A 23,905-nucleotide genomic window follows, 5' to 3' on the forward strand; every position below is an offset into this window, starting at 1 on the left:
AGAAAATGTGCTTATTAGAACAACACCACACATCGTTTACTCCATTCACTTAAAAAATCCATAAATCAATGCACGGTTGTTGAATTAAGTGAGTTGTGCTTTGCTAATCTAATTCAAAAACCGCGAATTCAATGCAAATAGGCATTTTGTATTACCCAACCTTTACACATGCCAGTGACAGTTCGAAAAATTCAATATATACACAATATTTTACTACCACAATTACATTTTTTGAATTGTCGACTCCACTGGCACTAGATTTTTCATGCCAACAAAATTTTGAGCTGGCTGCCAATGATATGTCGAAAATGAAAAAAGAGTTGCCGAGACTATTTTTTAATCCATGTACATTTTTGTTTCTTTTAAGAATGCAAAGATTTAATGCATATTTTCAAACAGGTTAGGAAACACAAATAATACATCTTGGTAGCTGCAATATATTAGTGGTTAGTAAAGACATAATTTTGATGTTTTTCATGCAAATATAGGTTGATAAATAATTTCCCCTCTGGCATTATACAATATTGAAAAGGCGGCAATGCCAGATTCATTATGTTTATGACTGAAAACAATCTTTTTAAAACGAAATAAAATAAAAATAGTAAAATATGTTGTGGATTGTGTTTTAAATCTGAAATATAATGCAATTTTGTGTGTTATATGCGGCTTAAAATAATTTTGGAATTGAACTTGCACTGGCATGTGTAAACACACAAGAAAACTGCATGCCAGTTGAACACTTTTTCGGCATTTTCGAGTATAATACATGTACTCATTACAGCCCCCAAAAGTATGCTATAATCATTTGGTGTAACTGATTTCGAATTTCGAAATTTCAGCTCCCATCGTTTGCTGTTCCCACGTCGTTGAGAATATGTAAAACGTGGGAATGGGAAATTTCGCTCCCATGGGAAACAGTTCCCATGGGAATGTCCAGAATAGAGCTGTTAGTGTTCAAAAAACTTCTCCACCAAAAAATTGGGACAAAAGTCTACGTTTTGCTATAGTTTCCATATAACGGTATAGCCCGATTTTCCACATTTTGAATGTTTATGCTACATTTTCTGACAAAATTAGTGGGAATTTGACGCTTAGGGTTCCCAGTGGTCAAGCTCCACCTAAAATTTTGGACAGTGGATAGTCTCTATACACGATACCACCCGATGTCAGGTATATTTGATCTGGTGGAAGCCACGTAGCCTTAGGTACGTCGAGTTGTTGAATCTGGCGCTGCTAAAAAGATACACTTTCTTAATTTGTTGTAAATACATACATATATATTTTTTAAAAATTTTACAATTCTTTCGTATCAAAAATAAATAACTTAAATGTTATAACAAAATAAATCTTAAATTAACGAACTTTGTGACCATTGATGTACTTCAGTGGGTAGTGCTTGATAGCGTTGGACCGCTTGATTTATTTGACCATAGTTCAGGACCATTTTGTGCATTTCAAATTCTTTCTGCACTTTACATGTTGTGGCCGTTAACGGTAGCAAAATCTCCATGTTTCGCAAATGTTCAAAAGCTTTCAATGCCACCGGTCTCTCAATACTCTGCATTGTGGTTGAGACTTTGGCGAATTTATTAAATCTTGAAAATATTATTTCAAAATTAAAAGGATCACGGTCATAAATTTCCGAATGATGTTTAATGGCAATGACCAGACATAGCTCCAATACCGATAGGCCACACAATAATTCAACTTTTTCATCTACTTCATAGGTGGCAACTAACTGGGCAATTATTTCAGGTGTAATTTGTTCCTCTATTGGCAGTAGGGTTTCCATTTGTGCCACCAAACGGTAATTGAAAATCTTCAGAAATGCTTGGCTAACATCAAAATCAAAGAGTGCTTGTAACGATTTAACAACTGTGGGATTTTTTATTAGCTCCGCAATGTGCTTGTTCCACGTTTCAGCATATTTCTTGTTAAACTTATATTTGGAGGGCTGAAAGTGATTGCGATGAAATGTCAATTCACTGGACTGTAAATGTTTAAGGGTGCCAACTCTATCGGCTAATTCTTTTAATTGTTTATCACTGGGTATGGTTAAAAGTTCGCCAAAAAGTTTACAATATTCATCAAAATCTTCTGCATTTGGAAAAATGAATACTTGACGATGTGAAAATCTAGACTTTACACGTTTTTCCAGCAGCTCAATAACATCTAAACGGCATGTAATACCCAAAACGCAGATGGGCGCCTGTGCACTTTGTGAAACGTCAAAGAGATTGTACAAAAGTGTTTGATTGTGATGTGCACAGAACAGATCGAATTCGTCCAATATAAATACCACACTTTTGGAACGTTTATTGCCTGCCTTTAAGCAGGCAAGTAAGAATGCCAAGTTTTCAGCAAACGATCCAAACACCTTGCCATCCGTGGCATTTTCCAGCTGCATTTGTACTGTAACAGATTTGAGGGCAAGACGATCATCGGTATGTAGATTGCCATTGAGATGAACAATCAGAGTGTTTTGTATGAAATCCTTGTTCTTCATAAGATCCGTCAAGACTGCATTGATAAGCTAAAAGAAATTATAAAACTAATTGTAAATCAATTTAAAAATAGATCACTTAGACTCGTACTTACAGTTGTTTTTCCTGATCCTCGTGGACCAATCAACAGCATTGAGTTTGATTCGCCCATTTCAGCTGTCCTTTGTAGCAATTGCCGGATATTATCCCTTTCATTTTCGTGGCCACGGAAAGTGCTGTAGTCTCTTTGCAAACGATCCTTAAGAAATTGTCTTGTTTTTAATATTTCCTCACTGTCATCCGGCATTTTATTCGATTTCACCTTCTGTCGCTTTGTTTACAACGATCTGTTTGTTTATTTTCTGACCACTGCTGCCGCCAATTTTTTGACTGAGTTGTTTGGTTTACGAATGAATAGTTCAATTAAACGATTCACTCAAAAGAGCATGAGTACTAGGTACGTCGATATTTGGTCTGTTCCAGAACTGCAAGAATCTACTAATTTTTACTATTTTTTCCGATAACATAAAGGAAAAAATGCTATCGTAGTAAAAAATAGTAGCTTCTTGCAGGTTCTGGAACAGAGCAATTGTTTATTCTAGTTCTGTAACTCATTTTTGCTGTTATCGATAATTGTCGGTAAAGCTGGGTACACATTTGGTCTGTTCCAGAACCTGCAAGAAGCTACTATTTTTTACTACGATAACATTTTTTCCTTTATGTTACGTCATGTTCACACGAGCGTTTCAATTACGTTGTTCGCCTGTCGAACGACGTACACGAATTAACCCGTTTCCACGACACCATTCGTAATTAACAGAAACATAAACAAAATTTCCTTCATTTTTGTTTCCTTGTTTTCACGAAAATTTGAACCGAAAACACATAAAATTTGCATTAAATGAATAGGAAAAGTAATAGACTTTCCTTCAAATGTATCGTCTTTATTTAACTACACACATTTCATTCATATTTTCCATTAATTCTGAACATTTTGGTATTTTCAATATATTTTTATATGTTTCTATTTTCAAAATTAAAGAGAGAGAGACACGTCAAAACATTGCTTGTATATACAGACTTTCAGTTATTTGTTTCCTTTTTGATTCTGATTTTTTACGCGGTTTTGAACTAATGGACAAGAAATGTGTGTGGAATTAAGAAGGAAACACAACCATCTTCCTTCTGCATCTGTATAAAATGTTTAGTTCATTAATCTTCATTCATCTTTTTCCTTTTTTCTAAAAATGTTTGTGTTTTCAACAAATTTTTTAATTTTAAATTTAGACATGTCATAATTATTTTTTTCGATAAATTCTCTCATTTGTTAGGGATGGGACATATTTTATCGTCGTTCAGAGAGTATTTCTACTCGAACAACGTAGAAAAATCGTCGTTCGTTCACAAAATTTTGTGTGGGGAAATAAGTAATTTATTCGTAGTTATGGGTCGAACAACGAATAGAGAACGAACGACGTACCGTGGAAACGGGCTATTATCGGAGAAAATAGTAAAAATTAGTAGATTCTTGCAGTGCTGGAACAGACCAATTGTCAGTTTTCAATGACAGCTTTGTTGTTGCTTGCTAGTGTGGCCGTTCATTTTTGTCATTCATTGGTCTGTTCCTTTACTTTAAAAAATGGTAACAGTGGCAAAAAATGGTAAAAGTGGTGAACTGGTCTCATATAAATGGTATGTTTGTTAAAGTAAAGGAACGCTTTGCAGGTTAAAAATGGTAAGAAATGGTAACCTCAGGCAGGTAAAGGAACAGAGCTCATCATACAACCACAAAATATTTTGTGGTTGCTGGACGGTTGGGCAGTTATCGATAATTTCAAAAAATCGTCATTCAAAACTGACAATGTGTACTGTACTTAAAATTAAAATGCTTATAATTTCGATAATTAACGAAATTTTTCGGTAAGTTAACCAAAAGTAGTCGCTAGCCTCTACTGACACAAACAGTGATGCCAACTTTTCTTTATGTTTTTAGTGATAATTTTGCGATTTAATTTTACCGATTATTGTCGGTAACAGCAAAAATGAGTGACAGAATCCAAATATTGGGAACTATTGGTCTGTTCCAGGTAGAGCTGATAAAGTATCGATATTCCCAACATGAGATTTTCGATATTTCATTTTAAAAAACTGATAGCTATTTGCCATTTGTTACCATTTTTAAACTGCAAAGCGTTCCTTAACCCCGAAAAGTGGTTTTTCGACTTTTGTTTGACGATTATTTCACAATGAAATAGAAAATGGACGAAAAACAGAAGAAAAAGTCGAACGCTGACAGAACTAAATTAAAAACTGTGAAATAAAAGACGAAAATGATTTTTTATGTTTCTTTTTGACATTTCTGCCAGATCTACCATTTTTCCGTTCCTTTACTTTTCTGGTACAAATGTTGATGAGAGAGCAATTTTGACACTTTTCTCTTTTACCACCCTTACCATTAAAAAAGTAAAGGAACAAAGCTTTTATTACGATAACATTTTTTCTTTATGTTATCGGAGGAAATTGTAAAATGAGTAGATTCGTGTAGTTCGGGAACAGACCAACAATTGCGGAAATGTCTATGCTTTTGTTAACATTTTGCACAAATACTTAACAGAAATATAAAGGAGAAAACACAATTAATTTTATATAATAAAAATTCTAAAATACAATTTATTTTTCCGAACAAATTGTACGTGAGGCTACGAAATTAAGGCCTGGGTAAAGAAGAAAAGGGCAATGTAGTTAGAAATTGGCTCGGAAAAATTGTTATCGTAGTAAGTATTTGTAGATTCTTGCAGGTTCTGGAACAGGCAGGTAGGGCTGGCGAACTATCGATCTTCCCAATATTATGCTTGGTTTACATTTACGAAATCCACTCGATTTCAACTGTCAGTTCCATAGGTTAAACGTCAAATGAAATCCAGATGAGATTTCATTTGACGTTTGAGCTATGGAATTTACAGTTGAAATCGAGTGGATTTCGTAAATGTAAACTTAGCATTAGACATTTTCTACATGGTTTAATAAGAAAGGTTAGCCAAAGCTTTATGTCAATTTAAATTTTTTCATTCGAGTATTCCTAAAACTTCAAAACAATATACACAAACTGTGTATGTGTGTGTGGTGTTTGAATAATATGTCAAACAATTTTAAAAACAATCGAATTCAATGATTTTTAAAGTTATTATTGGAACATTTGTGTGGAAATAATTCGTCAGGTTATCATTGAAACAAACATTTTATCATATCCACAACTTGATTATGCGGAGAAACATTGGCCCTTCATTCATTTTTCGCGATTTTTATAAAATGCTCAAAATTGGTGTTGTAAACAATCCCACTTGTTGCTTTATTTTGAAGTTATAGGAATTCAGGAAAAACAAGGGTTCTATAGATTTTTTCATTTAAATCTACCTCTTTACTTATACCATTATTTTCTATATTTTATTTCAAAAAGTCGATATTATCGATAATTTTTCATCTGTTCCAGAACTGCAAGAATCTACTAATTTTTACTATTTCGATAACATAAAGGAAAAATTGTTATCGTAGTAAAAATAGTAGCTTCTTGTAGGTTCTGGAATAGAGCAAAAATGGCGAAAATGTCTATATACTTTAATGAAATATAAAAGACAAAAAACAATTGCAATTGCTTTATTTACTTTTTTGTACAAATTTGTACAAACTATGGTCTATTCCAGTACTGCAATAATCTCTTAATTTTTACTATTTTTTCGATAACATAAAGGAAAAAATTTTATCGTAGTAAAAAGTAGTAGCTTCTTGCAGGTTCTGCAACAGAGCACTAGTTTGTAAAAGTAATCGTCAAATGAAATCCAATGGATTTCAGAGGCGTTTTCATTTGACATACGCAATGGAATTGATAGTTGAAATCGAGTGGATTCGTAAAAGCATGGTACAATAATTCTTAGGTAGGCCACAGCTAACAGCTGATTACAATTTTTTTTTTTTGTTATGGCTTAATCTGTCAAAACCGTGTTGACATGCAGAGTTGATATTTATTATTGATCAAAAAATTCAACTCTGTTTTGTTTTCATTTCAACATTTCGTTCTTCTTCTTCTTTGTTTACTCATCCGTTATCATTCATCAAAACAATTTTGACGTTTTACGCCATAGCGACAGGGTTGTATTTTTTGGCGATTCTCATACCTGGCCTACCTATGAATTATTGTACCATGCGTAAAAGTAAACCAAGCAGAATTGACGGTTGAAATCGAGTGGATTTCGTAAATGTAAATCAAGCGTAATTCGACATTTGCTATCGAGTTCGATTAATTCGTGTCACCCTGTAATGTCACTAGCTCCCCAAATATCGATATTGAAACAATAATGAACACATTGAGATAAATGTCAAAATTACCACGCAGCCATTAGCCCCATAGAAACTTCTCAAGACTTTTTTTAAAGAGACTTCGGTGAGATTTTTTTTAAAGAAATTGGACTGAAATATGCCTCCGAAAAAAGCTCCGGCGCCTAGCAAAAAAACCGAACAGAAGAAGAAGGAAAAAGTCATTGAAGACAAGACATTCGGTTTGAAAAACAAAAAGGGTTCTAAACAGCAAAAATTCATCCAGCAAGTTCAGAAGCAGGTGAATAGCGGTGGCCAACATCCACGTACCGATGCTAAGAAGAAAGATGAAAAGGAGAAGAAATTGCAGGAACAGAAGGAGTTGGCTTTGATTTTCAAACCTGTCCAAAAGGTTGAAAAAGGTACCGATCCCAAATCGGTGGTATGCGCTTTCTTCAAACAGGGAACATGTACGAAAGGTGACAAATGTAAATTCTCCCATGACTTGGCTGTGGAGAATAAGGTCGAGAAGCGTTCCATTTATGTGGATATGCGTGACGCTGAAGAGGATGACATGAAGAACTGGGATGATGCCAAACTCCAGGAAGTGGTTAATCAGAAACATTCTAGTGAAAAGAAACGGCCAACGACTGATATTATTTGCAAGTATTTCATTGAGGCAGTGGAAAAGTCAAAGTATGGCTGGTTTTGGGAATGTCCTAATGGTGAAAAATGCATTTACCGACATGCTCTACCACAGGGTTATGTCCTAAAGAAGGATAAGAAGAAGGAGGATAAACCAACGGAAATTTCATTAGTAGACCTTATCGAAAAGGAAAGAGCAGCTTTGGGCCCCAATACAACCAAGGTTACGCTGGAAACATTCTTGGCCTGGAAGAAACGAAAGATCCAAGAAAAGAAAGATAAGATGGCTGCTGATGAAGAACGCAAGAAGACCGACTTTAGCAAAGGCAAACAATTCGGTATCTCTGGTAGAGAAATGTTCAGCTTCAATCCTGATTTGGTTGATGATGGCCCAATGGAAGATGGTGATGCTGCATTTGACACTTACAAACGCGAAGAAAATGAAGAAGAAGTCGAATACAAAGAATTGGACTTGGCATCACTTTCTATGTCAGCCCAGGAGGTTGATGGTACCGGTACAATAGCATCTGAAACACGTTTACAGGAACAAGCCGATGCATTGGAAAAACAAGAAGCTGAAGCAGCTGCGGCTGAAGAGAGTGCAACATCGAACACACCTGCCACTGATGCTGCTCCCATTAACAAGGACTTGTTTATGGGACTAGCAGATGAACTGGATGATTTAGATCTGGAGGATGAAGATGAGGACGAAGATGATTAAGATGATGAAGAGTGAATAGATTAAGTAAGGTGTGACATACATATGTTTACAAAACTATCAAGTTACTGCTTCAAAACAAACAAAAAAAAATATCTTGTGAAGAAATTAAATAAACAACCAATGTTATAAAAAATGAAAAATTTTTAAATAAACCTTAGATATTTGTCATTACATAAAATATGTGTGTATAATAATACTAAATTAAGATGAGTTTACTCACTTACTACTTAAGATGAGTTTACTCGCTAAGCTCTTAGCGCGTAAATTTCAATTTCAATTTATTTACATTCAATACAAAGGAAGCCATTTAAGGCCAATTATACATGTATTGGAAGATTAACTTAATAAAGTGCTAAACTATAATAGAATAGACAGATTAAAAAAAAAAAACCAGTAAGGAAAGGATCAAAGTCGGGCGAGGCCGACTATATGATACCCTACACCACTGTGAATATGTAAAATATAAATCGGAGCTATATCCAGATCTAAACCGATTTTGATATAATTTGGCACATTTATTTCCAGACCGAATTCAGTCACACATTCCAAATATCATTGAAATCGGACTTATATAGGGTGTTTGGAGCAGCAAATACGCGAAATCGGCCGAAAATATATATGGGTGCTATATCCAAATTTGAACCGATTTCGATATAATTTGGCACATTTATTTCTAGACTGAATTCAGTCATACATTCCAAATTTCATCGAAATCGGAAATATATAGCGTGTTTGGTACAGAAAATACGTGAAATCGGCCGAAAATATATATGGGAGCTATATCCAAATCTGAACCGATTTCTATATAATTTGGCACACTTATTTCTAGACCGAATTCAGTCACACATTCAAAATTTCATCAAAATTGGGCGTATATAGCGTGTTTGGTGCAGCAAATACGTGAAATCGGGCGAAAATATATATGGGAGCTATATCCAAATCTGAACCGATTTTCACCAAAAGCAATAGCGTTCTTCCTATGGCTAAAAAAGTTGTAGTCCTCAACTTTCAGCTGAATCGGACAAAAAATGCGACCTGTACGTTGCGAACAAAAATACATGGACAGACGGACAGACAGACGGACGGACATGCATAAATCGACTCAGAAAGTGATTATATGTATATACCCAAAAGGAACTATGGGTCTATTTCGTTTCCTTTTGTATGTTACATACAAATGCACAAAGACATAATACCCCTTACCACTGTGTGGTGTAGGGTATAATAACAATAATTAGGATGGCCCCCAGCCATATGAATATTGTAAAATTATAAATTTAGCTTGCTCCCTATACCTATTACCATTAAATTTTATGGGTAAATTATTTTGTTTTTGGTTACTTTAGTGAACATTGAAGACCAGCGAAGAAGAAGCTAATTGTTTATAGCTGACTAGAAGCCGAAGGAATATAAGTTATGGGGAGTTGACATTCATAATGCCCATATTCTTTGTTCCAAATGTAATGTCCTCTTGCAGAACAAAATACCGGCCTGTTCTGTACGCAAACAATAGTGCTAATATCAATTGTTGGCACTTTTCGTGAGGATGCTAAGAATATAATAATTATCACAACAAGATGTGCTATTATCTGCTTTGAAGTTTTCTTAGCGACACTTGCATACCGAATTAGCTGTAATTTGGCAGAAAATGTCTTCACTAAAAATATATTACGAAATGTTACTAAATGCTGTCGACAAAAATAGTAAAATCTAGTAGATTCTTGCAGTACGGGAACAGACCAAATGTTGCAAACTCGATTCTATCAGCTTTTTTAATGTTCTTAAGCGGGGTACACACGAGTTTTGACTGTCGATTTTTCGGAAATATCGATAAATGTCAAACTGTCCAGCAACCACAAAATATTTCGTGGTTGCCTGATGACTGACAAAAATGAACGGCCACACTAGCAAGCAACCGATTATTTGAGCAAAACTGACAGTCAAAAGTGATCGTGTGTACCCCGCTTTAAGAGGTCAGTTAAGCGGGGTACACACGATCAGTTTTGACTGTCGATTTTTCGGAATTATCGATAACTGTCCAACCGTCCAGCAACCACAAAATATTTCGTGGTTGCCTGATGACTGACAAAAGTGAACGGCCAAAGCAACCGATTATTTGAGCAAAACTGACAGTCAAAACTGATCGTGTGTACCCCGCTTTAGTCAGTCATGACCAAAAGACATGTACGGTCACACAGTCAATCAGGCAATCTCATCTGGTGAAAGTTTTTTTATGGTGGTATTAAAGTGAGATTAAATTAGGTTTTCTGCTGCGGCTGGTTATATACTGACTGACTACAGTCTCATTGTCATAACTACAACGAAAATTGACATTAAGCGGTAACCAAACCTAGTTTGGACTATGTTGACGATTTTCCAAATTTTATTGACGATTTGATTTTGATTGATTTTTTGATGATTTCCGATCAAAAACTGTCGACAACGCTGAGTAGGTTCCTTAAGCGAGGTACACACGATCAGTTTTGACTGTCGATTTTTCGGAAATATCGATAAATGTCATACTGTCCAGCAACACCAACATGTTTTATAGTTGCCTGATGACTGACAAAAATGAACGGCCACACTGGCAAGCAACCGATTATTTGAGTAAAACTGAGAGCCAAAACTGATCGTGTGTTACTTCCCCCCCAAAAGTTCAAAATTTTTTTAAGTTTAAGTTCAGTTAAGATTCTTTTCGAAGATCCTTTACATATTTATACTGATGCTACCCCTTGAGGTCCTGCTTACAGCGATATTATGATTTTCTAAGTTAGACTGTGACAAAAGCTCTGTTCCTTAAAGCTGGGTACATATTGCCAGTTTTGAATGACAGCTTTGTTGGTGCTTGCTGGTGTGGCCGTTCATTTTTGTCATTCATCATGCAACCGCAAAATGTTTTGTGGTTGCTGGACGGTGGACAGTTATCGACAACTGCGAAATATCGACATTCAAAACTGACAATGTGTACTGCTCTTTACCCAGATAGCATTTAGAAGACTGTTTTTTCAAAAATCACATTGAGGAGTCTTTTTAGAGTCCTTTTGGTGATCAAAAATTGATTAAGTCGCTTGTGTGATCAGAAAGGGACTCGAAAGTGACTCCCTGTAATGATTAAAAAGAGTTCAATTTAAAATACAACAACAAATGTGTAGCAATCACAAATAAATCATTGAGGTGTTTAAAATGTGAACATTTTTTGTTATTTATTGTCACATTTTGATCATCTGGAAGATTGAAAACTGCTTAATCAAAAAAGAGTCATACAGGTGTTTGAAAAGTGATTATAATTATGTATATTCTGATCATATTTTGAACAGTTAGGTGATTAAAAACTGATTGTTTTGTTTTATTTTTGTTTGGTTGTAAATAATTCTCATATACCCTTTCTACAAAACTTTGATATAAATGTAACGTATAATATTGAGAGTATAGACAAACACAACACAGTTCAGGTTTTGCCAAGTGAAATGAAGAAGCAGTATACTCACCGCGCAACATAAAGAATAATTAAAAGACATAACAAAGCAGAAAAGACAACAAAACAAAGGAAAGAAACAAAAAAGAATGAAGAGAAATTTCTTCTTTTAATTTATTTTGTCTAATAAATGACTCCCTAAAGACTCATAAACGATTATAAACATGACCCAAAAAAGACTCGAAAAAGAGTCCCAAAGTAATTAACAAATCACCAATAAATGATTGAAATACGACTCGAAAAAGACTTTATATACTATCAGAAAATGGGCAAAAATGACTCGAAACTAATGCAGAGGAAGACTCATTTGTGATTTGCTTAGACGAGTCGCCTGAGGTTATGTTTTCCTACCGACAAAGGAGTCATTTATGATCAGAAAATGAGCTCATATTCCAGGTTTTTAATCGTGCAGTAGGATCAAAAAAGACTCGAATTTGATTAAAATTTTAAAAAAATGCTGGCTGGGTATACCCAGCTAGCATTTGGAAGACTGTTTTTTCAAAAATCACATTGAGGAGTCTTTTTAGAGTCCTCTTGGTGATCAAAAACTGATTAAGTCGCTTGTATGATCAGAAAGGGACTCGAAAGTGACTCCCTGTAGTGATTAAAAAGAGTTTAATTAAAAATACAACAATAAATGTGTAGCAATCACAAATTAGTCATTGAAGTGTTTAAAATGTGACCATTTTTTGTTATTTATTGTCACATTTTGATCATCTGGAAGATTGAAAAGTGCTTAATCAAAAAAGGGTCATGCAGGTGTTTGAAAAGTGATTATAATTATGTATATTCTGATCATATTTTGAATAGTTAGGTGATTAAAAACTGATTGTTTTGTTTTATTTTTGTTTGGTTGTAAATAATTCTCATATACACTTTCTACAAAACTTTGATATAAATGTAACGTATAATATTGAGAGTATAGACAAACACAACACAGTTCAGGTTTTGCCAAGTGAAATGAAGAAGCAGTATACTCACCGCGCAACATAAAGAATAATTAAAAGACATAACAAAGCAGAAAAGACAACAAAACAAAGGAAAGAAACAAAAAAGAATAAAGAGAAATTTCTTTTAATTTATTTTGTCTAATAAATGACTCCCTAAAGACTCATAAACGATTATAAACATGACCCAAAAAAGACTCGAAAAAGAGTCCCAAAGTAATCAACAAATCACCAATAAATGATTGAAATACGACTCGAAAAAGACTTTATATATCAGAAAATGGGCAAAAATGACTCGAAACTAATGCAGAGGAAGACTCATTTGTGATTTGCTTAGACGAGTCGCCTGAGGTTATGTTTTCCTACCGACAAAGGAATCATTTATGATCAGAAAATGAGCTCATATTCCAGCCCTTTAATCGTGCAGTCGGATCAAAAAGGACTCGAATTTGATTAAAATTTTAAAAAATGCTGGCTGGGTACGTGCAAGAATCTTCAAGTTTTACCACTTTTTACTCGAAAAGCGTTCCTTTACTTCAGGCACCATACAACTGACTTCCAAAATAAGATTCATTTCCAACATGGGTTATGTCAATCCATTCCTTCAGGTACCTCCTTCGCAACACTTAAGCTTTAATCCAAATATATGTTTTTTTGTTGGCAATGGCCAAAAAAATCTGAAAACCTCCTAAATACATTATTATTGGGGAAAAGGATTTTGGTTCCGTAGCCGGTATTCGATTCGATATTGTCAATAGGTGAGAGTTTCAATTCACACAGGCTGAGCTCTGTCGGCAAAGCCGACCGATATTTTTTACTTGTTTGGAATTTTAAAGAACTATATTTCGGGAAGTATTGTCTTCCCATAGACGATATATATTTTTGAGTTCAGGACAATGAGACCTATGCTAACAATTTCAATAGAATCGGGAGGTCGTGTGTATACCCGACTTATGCAGTTCTTCACATTGAATCGTTCCTTAAATGTATTTATCTTTTTTGAAAGGGATTGAGAATCTTATTATAGAATTTATTTTCATAGGGGATGTAGCTCAGTGGTAGAGCGCTCGCTTTGCATGTGAGAGGCCCCGGGTTCAATCCCCGGCATCTCCAAATATAATTTTATTGTAAATAATTAAGACTGAAAAAAAATCTACGGGGATTGAAATTAAAAGTCATTATTAAAAATATTCTTACATTCTCGTTTGAAGTATGTACTTAATACCGGTTGTGTTGCGAACAATATCAAAGTTTCTCCAACTTTGAAAGTAGTGTAATAAAACTACTCCGATCAATAATGTATGGATATTTTCAATGTTTATAAGTGTTTCTTCAATCTCCACTGATTTTTTTAATATCAGTGCTGTACCATAAAATCACATTTGGAGATGCCGGGGATTGAACCCGGGGCCTCTCACATGCAAAGCGAGCGCTCTACCACTGAGCTACATCCCCTATAAAATTAAGCTAAATAAAATCAGAAACTTGTACAGGAAAAACCCAGCAAAAAGTTTGCAAACAAATTTAAAGTCGTCCAATATACAAACGGAGTCGTGAAAAAGGCATTCCGCTCGTTACATTTTATTATTATTTGTTTAGAGATCCCTAAAGCGGGGTACACACGACCAGTTTTGTGCAACTTTAAATGGGACGTCAACATCTGAGTAGGTTGGGGTTTATAAGACCTAATACCCCCGACTACAACTAATTATGATTCTGATTAGTATATTTTCGAGTTATGGGAACTCGAATATCAGTTACAAGCACCATTTCTTGCACCATTTAAAAATGGTAAAAGTGGCAAAAGCAGCAAATGTTGTGAACTGCTCTCATATCAATTGAATGCTTACATCAAGTAAAGAAACACTTTTGGAGTAAAAAGTGGTAAAACTTAGATTTTTGCGTGCAAAGGAACAGTGCTATAATGTTCCAGAACTGCAAAAAATACTTGCTCTGTTCCAGAACCTGCAAGAATATACATATTTATACTACGATAACAAATTTTCCTTTATGTTATCGAAAAAAATTTACAAAATAGTAGATTCTTGCAATTCTGGAACAGACCAACTAATTCGTACTACTACTATTGATATTAAAAAGAAAATTTTCATCGTAGTAAAAATTTGTAAGAATCTACAGGTTCTGGAATCGAGCAGACTCGTATATGACATTTTCAATCGTGCATGATGTCTAGGATTGTACCTCGTCGACCACTCCTTGTACAACGAGATATGACACATATTTCTTGTCGCTCATCAATCACAGCTTTCATACAATTATACTACAAAAATGTGGAGATGCCGGGGATTGAACCCGGGGCCTCTCACATGCAAAGCGAGCGCTCTACCACTGAGCTACATCCCCTCTTATACTAAGCCTAGAACAGTATTTGCAATCGATCTAATCGGGGATGGATTATAATTAAAACTTTGATATGGATCTAAGAACCAGGCAAAAAATTGGAGATGCCGGGGATTGAACCCGGGGCCTCTCACATGCAAAGCGAGCGCTCTACCACTGAGCTACATCCCCTCTTATACTAAGCCTAGAACAGTATTTGCAATCGATCTAATCGGGGATGGATTATAATTAAAACTTTGATATGGATCTAAGAACCAGGCAAAAAATTGGAGATGCCGGGGATTGAACCCGGGGCCTCTCACATGCAAAGCGAGCGCTCTACCACTGAGCTACATCCCCTAATGAAAACCAAGCGGCAATTTATACCTTCTTTAATATTTCCACTTAAAAAATGGAGTTGTAAAAATATATTTTATCCTAGAACTACTTTTTGACACAGACTTGGGTTTCATCTTCTTATCTCAGTTTATGGCCCGTTTTGTAATAATGCATTTATTAGATAAAATGTACTTCAAACATAAAAATGAACTGGAGATGCCGGGGATTGAACCCGGGGCCTCTCACATGCAAAGCGAGCGCTCTACCACTGAGCTACATCCCCCACTGTTCTAAACTTAGAATAATCTTTGGAATCCATCTAATAGAGATAGATTACAATTAAAATTTTGTTATGGATCTAAGAACCAGAAAAAGAAATTGGAGATGCCGGGGATTGAACCCGGGGCCTCTCACATGCAAAGCGAGCGCTCTACCACTGAGCTACATCCCCCAATAAAAATTGGCTTTCCCCTTTATACCCCGATTAATATTTTGATTGAAAAATGGAGTTGCAAATTTGTTCTAGTTCCGAGTTCTGCTTCTCGGATGTTACGTCCATTTTTCCAAATACAGTTGGATTTTGATCATTTGTTATCTGATAAATCGAAAGTCTTGATAATTCGTAATAAACTAATGCTTGGTTTACATTTACGAAATCCACTCGATTTCATCTGTCAATTCCTTTGTGTATACGTCAAATGAAAACTCATCTGAAATCGATTGGATTTCATTTGACGTTTGAGCAATGGAATTGACAGTGGAAATCGAGTGGATTTCGTAAATGTAAACATAGTATAAGTGTCCCTTGAAGTCGTTTCCTTCGAAAGTTAATTCCATCGAATCGAAAACGTCGATTAATCTCAAAAATGACTAGCCCAATTGATTATGAATTATCGGAATTCTACCACAGATTTATATTTTGGTTCAAAAATAGAGTTGTAAATTTATTTCTCGATCCCAGTATTACTTGTTGACACAGTTGTCACTTTTTTCCCAATAAGTCGAAAATCTTATTCTTATGATTTTCTTATGAATATATTCTTTGTCTGTTTTTATGATTTTTTTTATAATATTCTGTCATTTGAATTTTCCCGCCATTGGATTCTATTTAATTCAATATTAGGTGTTCGTTTACTCAAAAATTTGTACAAGTCCAGTAACTTCTTGGTTCTTGAGGTTAATCGAACCGGAACGGCGACCATTGAAAGTTAGTCGGCGCAGTAGCATCCACGTAAAATGCAATTAATTGGCAGCAACTATAACAAGCGTCTGTCCTCCATGTTAGGAACGGCTTATTTATTACTGCTAGTCTGGTAGCTTAGTTGGCAGCCCCAACCCAGAATCGGGTGCGTCAGGGTAATCAGGTCTGGGGCTCAATTCCGTTTCTATGAAAATGTGAAATGAAAACTTTTATAAAGGAGAAAACTGTCAAATGAAAAAAACTATAAAGGTATTATTTTTCATTTTAAATTTTCATAGAACAAGAATCCAGCCCCTGATCACCTTAAAATAAATAATTACAGAACACACAATAAGATACAACAATCACAATTCCCATCGATGAGGCCAATCGGAAGGACGCGATTTGGAACATGGAATATTCGCACAAAGCTTGAACCTTCAAAACTGGCACGTTTTTGGCGGAAAACTGTGCCTGCCCCCACAAGAGAATTCATAAAGCCAATTGGGTACTTCCGGATTGTATAACGGAAAACAACACAGATTACATCACATCTAAATACAATTCAATCGTTTTAGATAAATCGTTTTCATTTCAAATCGATTCGAAATTCATCACATACCTGATGAACTCGCAACTAAATATAGCTAGAACAAGATCAACAGAACCTACCTTAAGGGGTTATGTGGCCACTTGCGCATTTTACAAAATCGAAAATTCTTTTATTGGCTCATTTTAAAGTACTGGTGGAATAGAATATGTTGGAAAAAATTTCGAGTCGAACGAACAAAAGTTGGCTGAGATATAAGCGTTAGGAAGGAAAAAATTAATTGTGTTTTGTATGTAATATCGAAGTTTTAAACGCGGTTTTTAAGAAATGGCATTTTTGAAAGCGGTGCACATTGTATTTCGAAAACGAATGATCCCATCTTGTGGGATTATTATACATATAAGAAGCTTGTCCTTAAGCGAGAGACTTTTTATTTTTTTTAGTTCAAACTGAACTAAATTTTTTTAAAAAAATTGATGTTCTTAAATACCATTTCGCTTAAGGACAAGATTATTAGGTTCTTAATGATCCCACAAAAACATATGCTGATCGGTTTATTCGATCGAGCAGTGTTTCATAGGCGGACATAGCAAACAGCTGACTACAATTTTTTTATATTGGTTTGCTTATTCTTTCAAATCATGGCCCATAAAGGTCTTCTCTCAAGCAAATTCAAATAAAAACACAGATTTGAAATGTCAAAATTCATAAACAAAGGCGAAAAATTGGTTTTCCCCGTGACGGAATGTGTTTGTGGCATGGTACAATTACAAAGGTAGGTGCCTCAGCCCAGCTGATCGAATCTAAAACGTCAAAAAACTAGGAATTCGCCATGAAAAATCAAAACAAACAACCATATGATTCGGTATGTAAGAGATAGCATGTCTACACTTTATAGACAAACACAAGCGATAAAAAGAGACAACAAGAGACCAATTGGCGAAAATTTTGATAGTTTACATTACAAAAAAAGTTGCTTTGTTGTAGCAATTTGCCGATGCATCTATCTTTGTAATTGTACCATGGTTTGTGGCGAATTTCTTTACTGTCAATTAAGGTAGATGCATACATAAAATTTTCCGAGAAAAAGTTTTAAACGCAGTTATTTTTGATTGGCCTAACAGAAAAAGTAAACAGATCGACCTTGAACTGCCAAAAAAGTTGTTGTAAGTAGAATTATCATACGAAAACACAACAAATTTTGAAATTTTAAGTGTACAACAAGAAAGTTTTTTGTTTATTTTTTCGTGATGCATCTATGTGCTTCTCTACAGTTTAACATTTCTCTATCTGTTACATTGTTCACGGCGAATTAAAATGAGACGACATATGCAATGCATAGCACCTCCTTCCATAGAGATCTTAAAAAAACAACAACAACAGCATTAGTCTTACATCTATGTAGTTATCAACAACTTTTGAAATACTGTGCAGAAACAAGACAAGGATGCGTATTATCTCCGTTCCTTTTAATATTGGTTTGTGGTGGTTGCAGCGACGCAGGATCGGCTTTTGTCGCATAAGAACTCGAACCTACAACACCAAATAAATGCAAGAGTATACACAGAGAGCTGGCCTTCAGATAAACATATGTATCTATGACCAAATACGTGCGCATTAATGCTCGGAACACAACGCCAAAGTCCAGGAACTTCTTGCATTGTACTGTAGAGTAAACGAACAACATCCCGTGATAATAGCTCTGTTCCAGAACTAAAAAGCTTTTACAATTTGTACCACTTTTACACATTTTGCGTTCCCGTACACAAAATTTATATGAAAATCGTTTACGACTTTTACCACTTTATAAAGTACGAGAACAGGCCAAATTTGTACAAATTTTGAGTAAACAAACACACACATTTATACAAGTCCAGTAACTTCTTGTAATCGACTAAGTTCTTTTCCATTGTACTGTAGAGTAAACGAACAACATCAAGTAACAATTCGTACAAATTTTGAGTAAACGAACACACATAATATATGGAGATCGTCGCAAATACAACTATTTAACTCAAATGTAAAAATCAGCAGGATCCAAATTACGACATTCGATTCGATCGAGTATTTGCTCGTGAATGAAAAAAATCGAACTATGAAAACCTATTTGTGCCACCAATCGTACAATCGTGGATACTTCAAACGATATGTTTTTTACATATGTCAATTTTTATATACAAAATGTATACGCAAAGTGAAAACACATATGTAAAATAACATATCGTGTAAAGTACCCATAACGTAGTTACATTAGCAATCTGTTAGTCCACATTTACATTAGGCAATTTTCCTTGTGGCAATTGTCAGTTTGTTGGTGACAGTTTGTTAGTTCAAACTAACAATTGCGGCAAGGAAAATTGCCTAATATAAATAAGGACTAACAACAATGTCAAAAAGTTTTACAAAAATAATTTCGTACAATGAGCAGTTCGTCCTTATTTGTTCAATGTTTATTTGATTTTTGTGGAAGAAACCCAGTAAAATGTTCGATGCCAAATATGCCATTCAATCATGGGTGCAAGTGATCTAGCATGTCATCTTTTTAGCATCTTCATCGATGAATTTTATATGAGCGTGGACCCCAAAAGATGCTATTCATTTTTGGATCCAAAGCTTGTCATTTACACCTATGCTTTGACATGTCATTTTCACCAATTCTTTGGCATGTCATTTACACCAATGCTTTGGCATGTCATTTTCACCAACCCTTTGCAATGACGACGAGAGTTTTAACAGCGTTGGTTGTGATTTCGAGTCTAAAACAACATCAAGCCTATTGTAAATAATTAATCTTATATATATATATATATATATATAGAAAAATGTGTATAAATAAAAACTCAAAATTCATCTCTATTGGATCGATTGAATGGGTTTAAATGCTGATGAAAAGATCGGATCTTTCACGACTTCCTTTGTATGGGTTCAAATGCTGATAAAAAGATCGGATCTTTCACGACTTCCTTTGCATTGGTTCAAATGCTAATGAAAAGATCGGATCTTTCACGACTTCGTTTGAACCAATGCAAAAGATGCCATGAAAACACGTCATCGCATGGAACCCCTTCCTTTAAATTTTGCTGGGAAAAGTTAGTCCCGGTCCACACTAGCGTGAATTTCATTAAAAAATTTCATGAAATTAGGTGTTCTTAATTCGACTTCCCCACTACAGAAATTTTATGATTTTACTCTACTATGGAGGTCGATCTAGAGACGCATAATTTCATGCAATTTTTTCAATGAAATCACTCTAGTGTGGAACGGGACTTAAGATTCGTTTTATTTATGCGATTTATGTTTAAAAAAACTAAAAATACGAATTCATACTCCAAAATACAGACAACGAACATCGACCCTGTAAGTATAACAAAATAATGGACATATCCAATAAAGAAAAGTTATTTCAACTGCACTTTGATGCGTATCAACAATAATATGACTTTCTGGTAGAGACATCTTCATCAATTGGTGTTTTTCCAGGTTCCTCAAGTATCCATGCCTAGGGACCATACATTAGGACGTGTAGTATCAGTGCGATTTTTGTTTGGAAAGTGGTAAGTTTGTTTTGAAAATGTAAAAATATCCAAAGGAGAATCTATTGACCAATATTCTTCTCATTCTTTTGGAAATTGTTGTTGTAGCAACATCTTGATGTTACTTTCTACGAATCTGACTCCGCTTCTTATGTTGACTCGGTAGTTCCAACTTACAGCGAAAAAGAATTTCAAACTCATTTTCGCATTTCAAGAGCACTGTTTGAAAGTCTTTGCCAGCGTCTATTAAATTAAAATATTCGTTTGAACAAGAAGTATTCAGCAAATATGCACATGCTCGTCTTTCTGTGGTTCGCAGGTCAGGAGGCATGCAGCTACAGGGATAAAAGTGTCCGCTCCAACTTATCCCCCTTTGCAATAGGTTCGATAATAACAATAGTTGCACTATTTCTTAGTTCCCTAAGTCCCGATGTCATCAGATGGCCAAATAACGAGGAATAAAGGAATCTTCAAAATTTTTTTTGGAATAAGTGTTATTTTAATAAGGCAATAGGTAAGTAATATAAAATTTGTCTATGTTTGTGAGCTTAATGCCAAAACTAACATATACAATCCTTTTTTAAATTTTCAGGCTGAATTGACGGAACACACATTGTCATTGATCCACCACGGATCGGAAAAGATGACTACATCGACAGAAAGGGCAATGTCTCGATTTGTCTCCAGGCTATATGTAACGAAAATAAAAAATTTATACACATTTTCGTTGGATACCCTGGATCATGCCACGACAGTTGGGTACTTAAAAACTCTCCCATATATGACAAGCTTCATTCCTACTGTGGAGGTAATTAAAAAAAAATCAATTTTGTTGCTCAGTGCAATCGTAATGAATCTAACACTCACTCTTTTTAAGATTATTACCTGCTTGGTGACTCAGCATATCCTTGTGGTGATCATTTAATTACACCATACAAGGATAATGGTAATTTAACTCGGCTCCAAAAAACCTTTAACATAAAGCTGAGGTCTGGACGAGTCCGAATAGAACATTCTTTCGGAATGTTTAAACAGCGCTTTAGACAGTAATATTACTGTAAATTACGTGGCATGAAAAAAATTTGCCACTTTATATGGGCCTGTTGTGTCCTACACAATATAGCAGATGAGGACGATATAGACTTCGATTCCGAAAGCGACTATATTGATTCCGAAGAGTGTGAGTATGCCAATACATCTCAAGGCAATAAGGTGAGGGACCCCATTTGCCAATACATGCAAAACCATTTGCAAAATAAAGAGTTATAATTATTATATCTATATATATATATCTTTGCTTTTTTCATTTTTTAATAAAAAACTACTTTTGTGTTAATTTTCAAAATCGTATATTGTTATATTTATATATATTTAGATTTAATTCAAATTATTTGTAATAAATATAATACTGAATAAAAACTGAACTATTAAAAATTAAAAAAATGATTCCAATATATGCTTAACTAAATGAGGGTAAAACAAAAACATATTACACATCATAAACAGTACACATTTATATAATGATTACTTTTTTTAACAAATTGACCAAAGATTCCAATAGTTAAAGTTTTCTTTCTGCTCTTTTTTCTCTCTTCTTTATGCTAGTTTCTAGAAGTTCCATGAGTTTTCTGTCATTTTCTTAATTTTTTTTTTCTTAATATGCTAAGTCGACTTAGCATGTTTTCAAGTTCTTTACATTTTTATATTTAGCGTCCTTTAACTTAAATTCTGCCAAATTTTGGTAATGATCGGACAATCCGAACAGAAGTTATAAACAAATATTTAGTTAGCATAGTACTGAAGGTCAAAGAAATTTCCAAACTTTTAGAGCTTGTCCTGCAAAACTCGCTTTTCAGAATTAGCAAACTATTATTTGGAGGTGTCGAACGTCCTTTAACTTAAATTCTGTCTAATTTTGGTAATGATCGGTCAATCCGAACAGAAGTTATAAACAAATATTGACTTAGCATAGTACTGAAGTTCAAAAAAAAAAAATGTCCAAACTTTGAGAGCTTCTCCTGCAAAACTCACTTTTTAGACTTAGCATACTATTATTTGGAGGTGTCGATATGGTCTTCAACTTTTTCCATATATTCCTGTAGTGAAGTCTTCCTCTTTTTTGACGTCGAAGGCATTAAATTAAATTTTTCTAAAAATAAAAGAAGACCAATGAGTTCTATTTAATGAATTCCAAAATGTATTTCTATACATATTTACCTGTTTCATTACCAGAATTCATGGAATCGCTAGTTGAAATATGTATCATCAAATGATACATCCGTTTCATTATCGAGAACGTACTCTGGATTTATCGACTTTTTCTCCAAAAGCAGATCATCAAGTTCACTAAATAAAGATAAAAAGCGCTATTTTATAGGCGCCAAGAAGTATGATTACATATATGTTGTAAGTAATATCGTAATATGTATGCTCATTATGCAATATTACACTGAGGGGCTTGGGAATCGAGCCCGTACGTTCAGCGTGCAATTCGGGTGTACATGCCATTGCAGCAAAACGAACATATGTTGCACCAGTCTGTTCAATACAGGACTATCTCGCTGGAGACTGGCTCTCATGACCCTCTACATCGTTTATATATGCATATAATTACCTTTGATAGGGACAGCTTACTCTATTGCGGCCAGTTTTTGAATTATGGAGTTGTACTTTTTTGTACTGACGCTCCAAGCTAAAATATTTGGCCTGCACCTGAACGGTATTGACTTTGTGACCGCAAGCTTTAAGATCTTCGGCAATTTTGTGCCACATTTGGGTTTTATTCTTAAGGGAACTTACTTTTCCAACCAAAGTTCGATATTCCTTCACTTTTGCTATAAGCATATTAGTGCACGAATCCAGCCACACAAACTTTTTTTGATCCAATTGTAATGTGGAGGGATCATCGGCTTCCCCAGATTCATTTATAGAATCTACGTCTGCATAGGGCTGGGTATTTTCAATGAAAACGATCTCGTCATAATTTTCCAGATCTGGTACCGTACTGGCGTCAACTGTTTCCCTGTAAGGTGGATCTGCAAAAGAAAATGTTCATTAATTTGATTCTACTTTTTTCACACTTTTACTTACCAGTTGTTATCCGTTTATATGTTCCTGGAGAACATACCAAATCTATTTTCCTTTTATTCATTTTATATTTAATCAACAATTCTTTCCTTTAAATTTGTTTCGTTTTTTAATGCGCCAATGTTTTTGTTTTGGTAATCAGCTGTTACTCTGCTAAAGTTTACTAAATGCTGTCTTTTTACTTTTTTCTCTATTTTCGTATCAAAGAGTAAAATCTCTCTTACTCTCTGAAAACAAGTTACTGAATAATTATTACTGAAAAAGTAAAAAGACACAGCTATTTTTTTTTTTTAC

The 23,905-nt window shown here is 34.7% G+C and overlaps 2 protein-coding genes and 7 non-coding genes across 9 annotated transcripts; 2 read left to right on the forward strand and 7 right to left on the reverse strand.

The window, feature by feature from the left end:
• Window positions 1–1,255: 1,255 nt before the first annotated feature.
• Orc4 (origin recognition complex subunit 4) lies at window positions 1,256–2,953 on the reverse strand. Its single transcript, XM_073989064.1, has 2 exons — window positions 2,599–2,953; window positions 1,256–2,533 (listed from the first exon to the last, which is right to left on the reverse strand). The coding sequence occupies exons 1-2, from the start codon at window positions 2,788–2,790 to the stop codon at window positions 1,349–1,351; spliced, it is 1,377 nt and encodes a 458-aa protein (XP_073845165.1). The 5' UTR covers window positions 2,791–2,953; the 3' UTR covers window positions 1,256–1,348.
• A 3,803-nt stretch (window positions 2,954–6,756) lies between these two features.
• LOC141405815 (zinc finger CCCH domain-containing protein 15 homolog) lies at window positions 6,757–8,338 on the forward strand. Its single transcript, XM_073990548.1, has one exon. The coding sequence runs from the start codon at window positions 6,955–6,957 to the stop codon at window positions 8,158–8,160; it is 1,206 nt and encodes a 401-aa protein (XP_073846649.1). The 5' UTR covers window positions 6,757–6,954; the 3' UTR covers window positions 8,161–8,338.
• A 5,285-nt stretch (window positions 8,339–13,623) lies between these two features.
• TRNAA-UGC (transfer RNA alanine (anticodon UGC)) lies at window positions 13,624–13,695 on the forward strand. Its single transcript has one exon. It is a non-coding gene; the product is annotated as a tRNA-Ala (tRNA).
• Window positions 13,696–13,965: 270 nt separating this feature from the next.
• On the reverse strand, window positions 13,966–14,037 carry TRNAA-UGC (transfer RNA alanine (anticodon UGC)). Its single transcript has one exon. It is a non-coding gene; the product is annotated as a tRNA-Ala (tRNA).
• An 837-nt stretch (window positions 14,038–14,874) lies between these two features.
• TRNAA-UGC (transfer RNA alanine (anticodon UGC)) lies at window positions 14,875–14,946 on the reverse strand. Its single transcript has one exon. It is a non-coding gene; the product is annotated as a tRNA-Ala (tRNA).
• Window positions 14,947–15,042: 96 nt separating this feature from the next.
• On the reverse strand, window positions 15,043–15,114 carry TRNAA-UGC (transfer RNA alanine (anticodon UGC)). The gene has a single exon. It is a non-coding gene; the product is annotated as a tRNA-Ala (tRNA).
• A 96-nt stretch (window positions 15,115–15,210) lies between these two features.
• Window positions 15,211–15,282, reverse strand: TRNAA-UGC (transfer RNA alanine (anticodon UGC)). Its single transcript has one exon. It is a non-coding gene; the product is annotated as a tRNA-Ala (tRNA).
• Window positions 15,283–15,472: 190 nt separating this feature from the next.
• TRNAA-UGC (transfer RNA alanine (anticodon UGC)) lies at window positions 15,473–15,544 on the reverse strand. The gene has a single exon. It is a non-coding gene; the product is annotated as a tRNA-Ala (tRNA).
• A 96-nt stretch (window positions 15,545–15,640) lies between these two features.
• On the reverse strand, window positions 15,641–15,712 carry TRNAA-UGC (transfer RNA alanine (anticodon UGC)). Its single transcript has one exon. It is a non-coding gene; the product is annotated as a tRNA-Ala (tRNA).
• Window positions 15,713–23,905: the final 8,193 nt, after the last annotated feature.

The sequence above is a fragment of the Musca autumnalis genome, unplaced genomic scaffold (genome assembly GCF_047663935.1).
Source record: "Musca autumnalis isolate F117 unplaced genomic scaffold, ASM4766393v1 scaffold_5, whole genome shotgun sequence".
Taxonomy (NCBI): Eukaryota; Metazoa; Arthropoda; class Insecta; order Diptera; family Muscidae; genus Musca; species Musca autumnalis.

Bases quoted from the DNA above. Each gene is read 5' to 3' on its own strand.
- Orc4 (XM_073989064.1), bottom strand. From the start codon at position 2,790: ATGCCGGATGACAGTGAGGAAATATTAAAAACAAGACAATTTCTTAAG. The intron at 2,534-2,598 runs GTAAGTACGAGT...AATTTCTTTTAG, and splicing joins GAGGATCAGGAAAAACAACT to CTTATCAATGCAGTCTTGAC.
- LOC141405815 (XM_073990548.1), top strand. From the start codon at position 6,955: ATGCCTCCGAAAAAAGCTCCGGCGCCTAGCAAAAAAACCGAACAGAAG.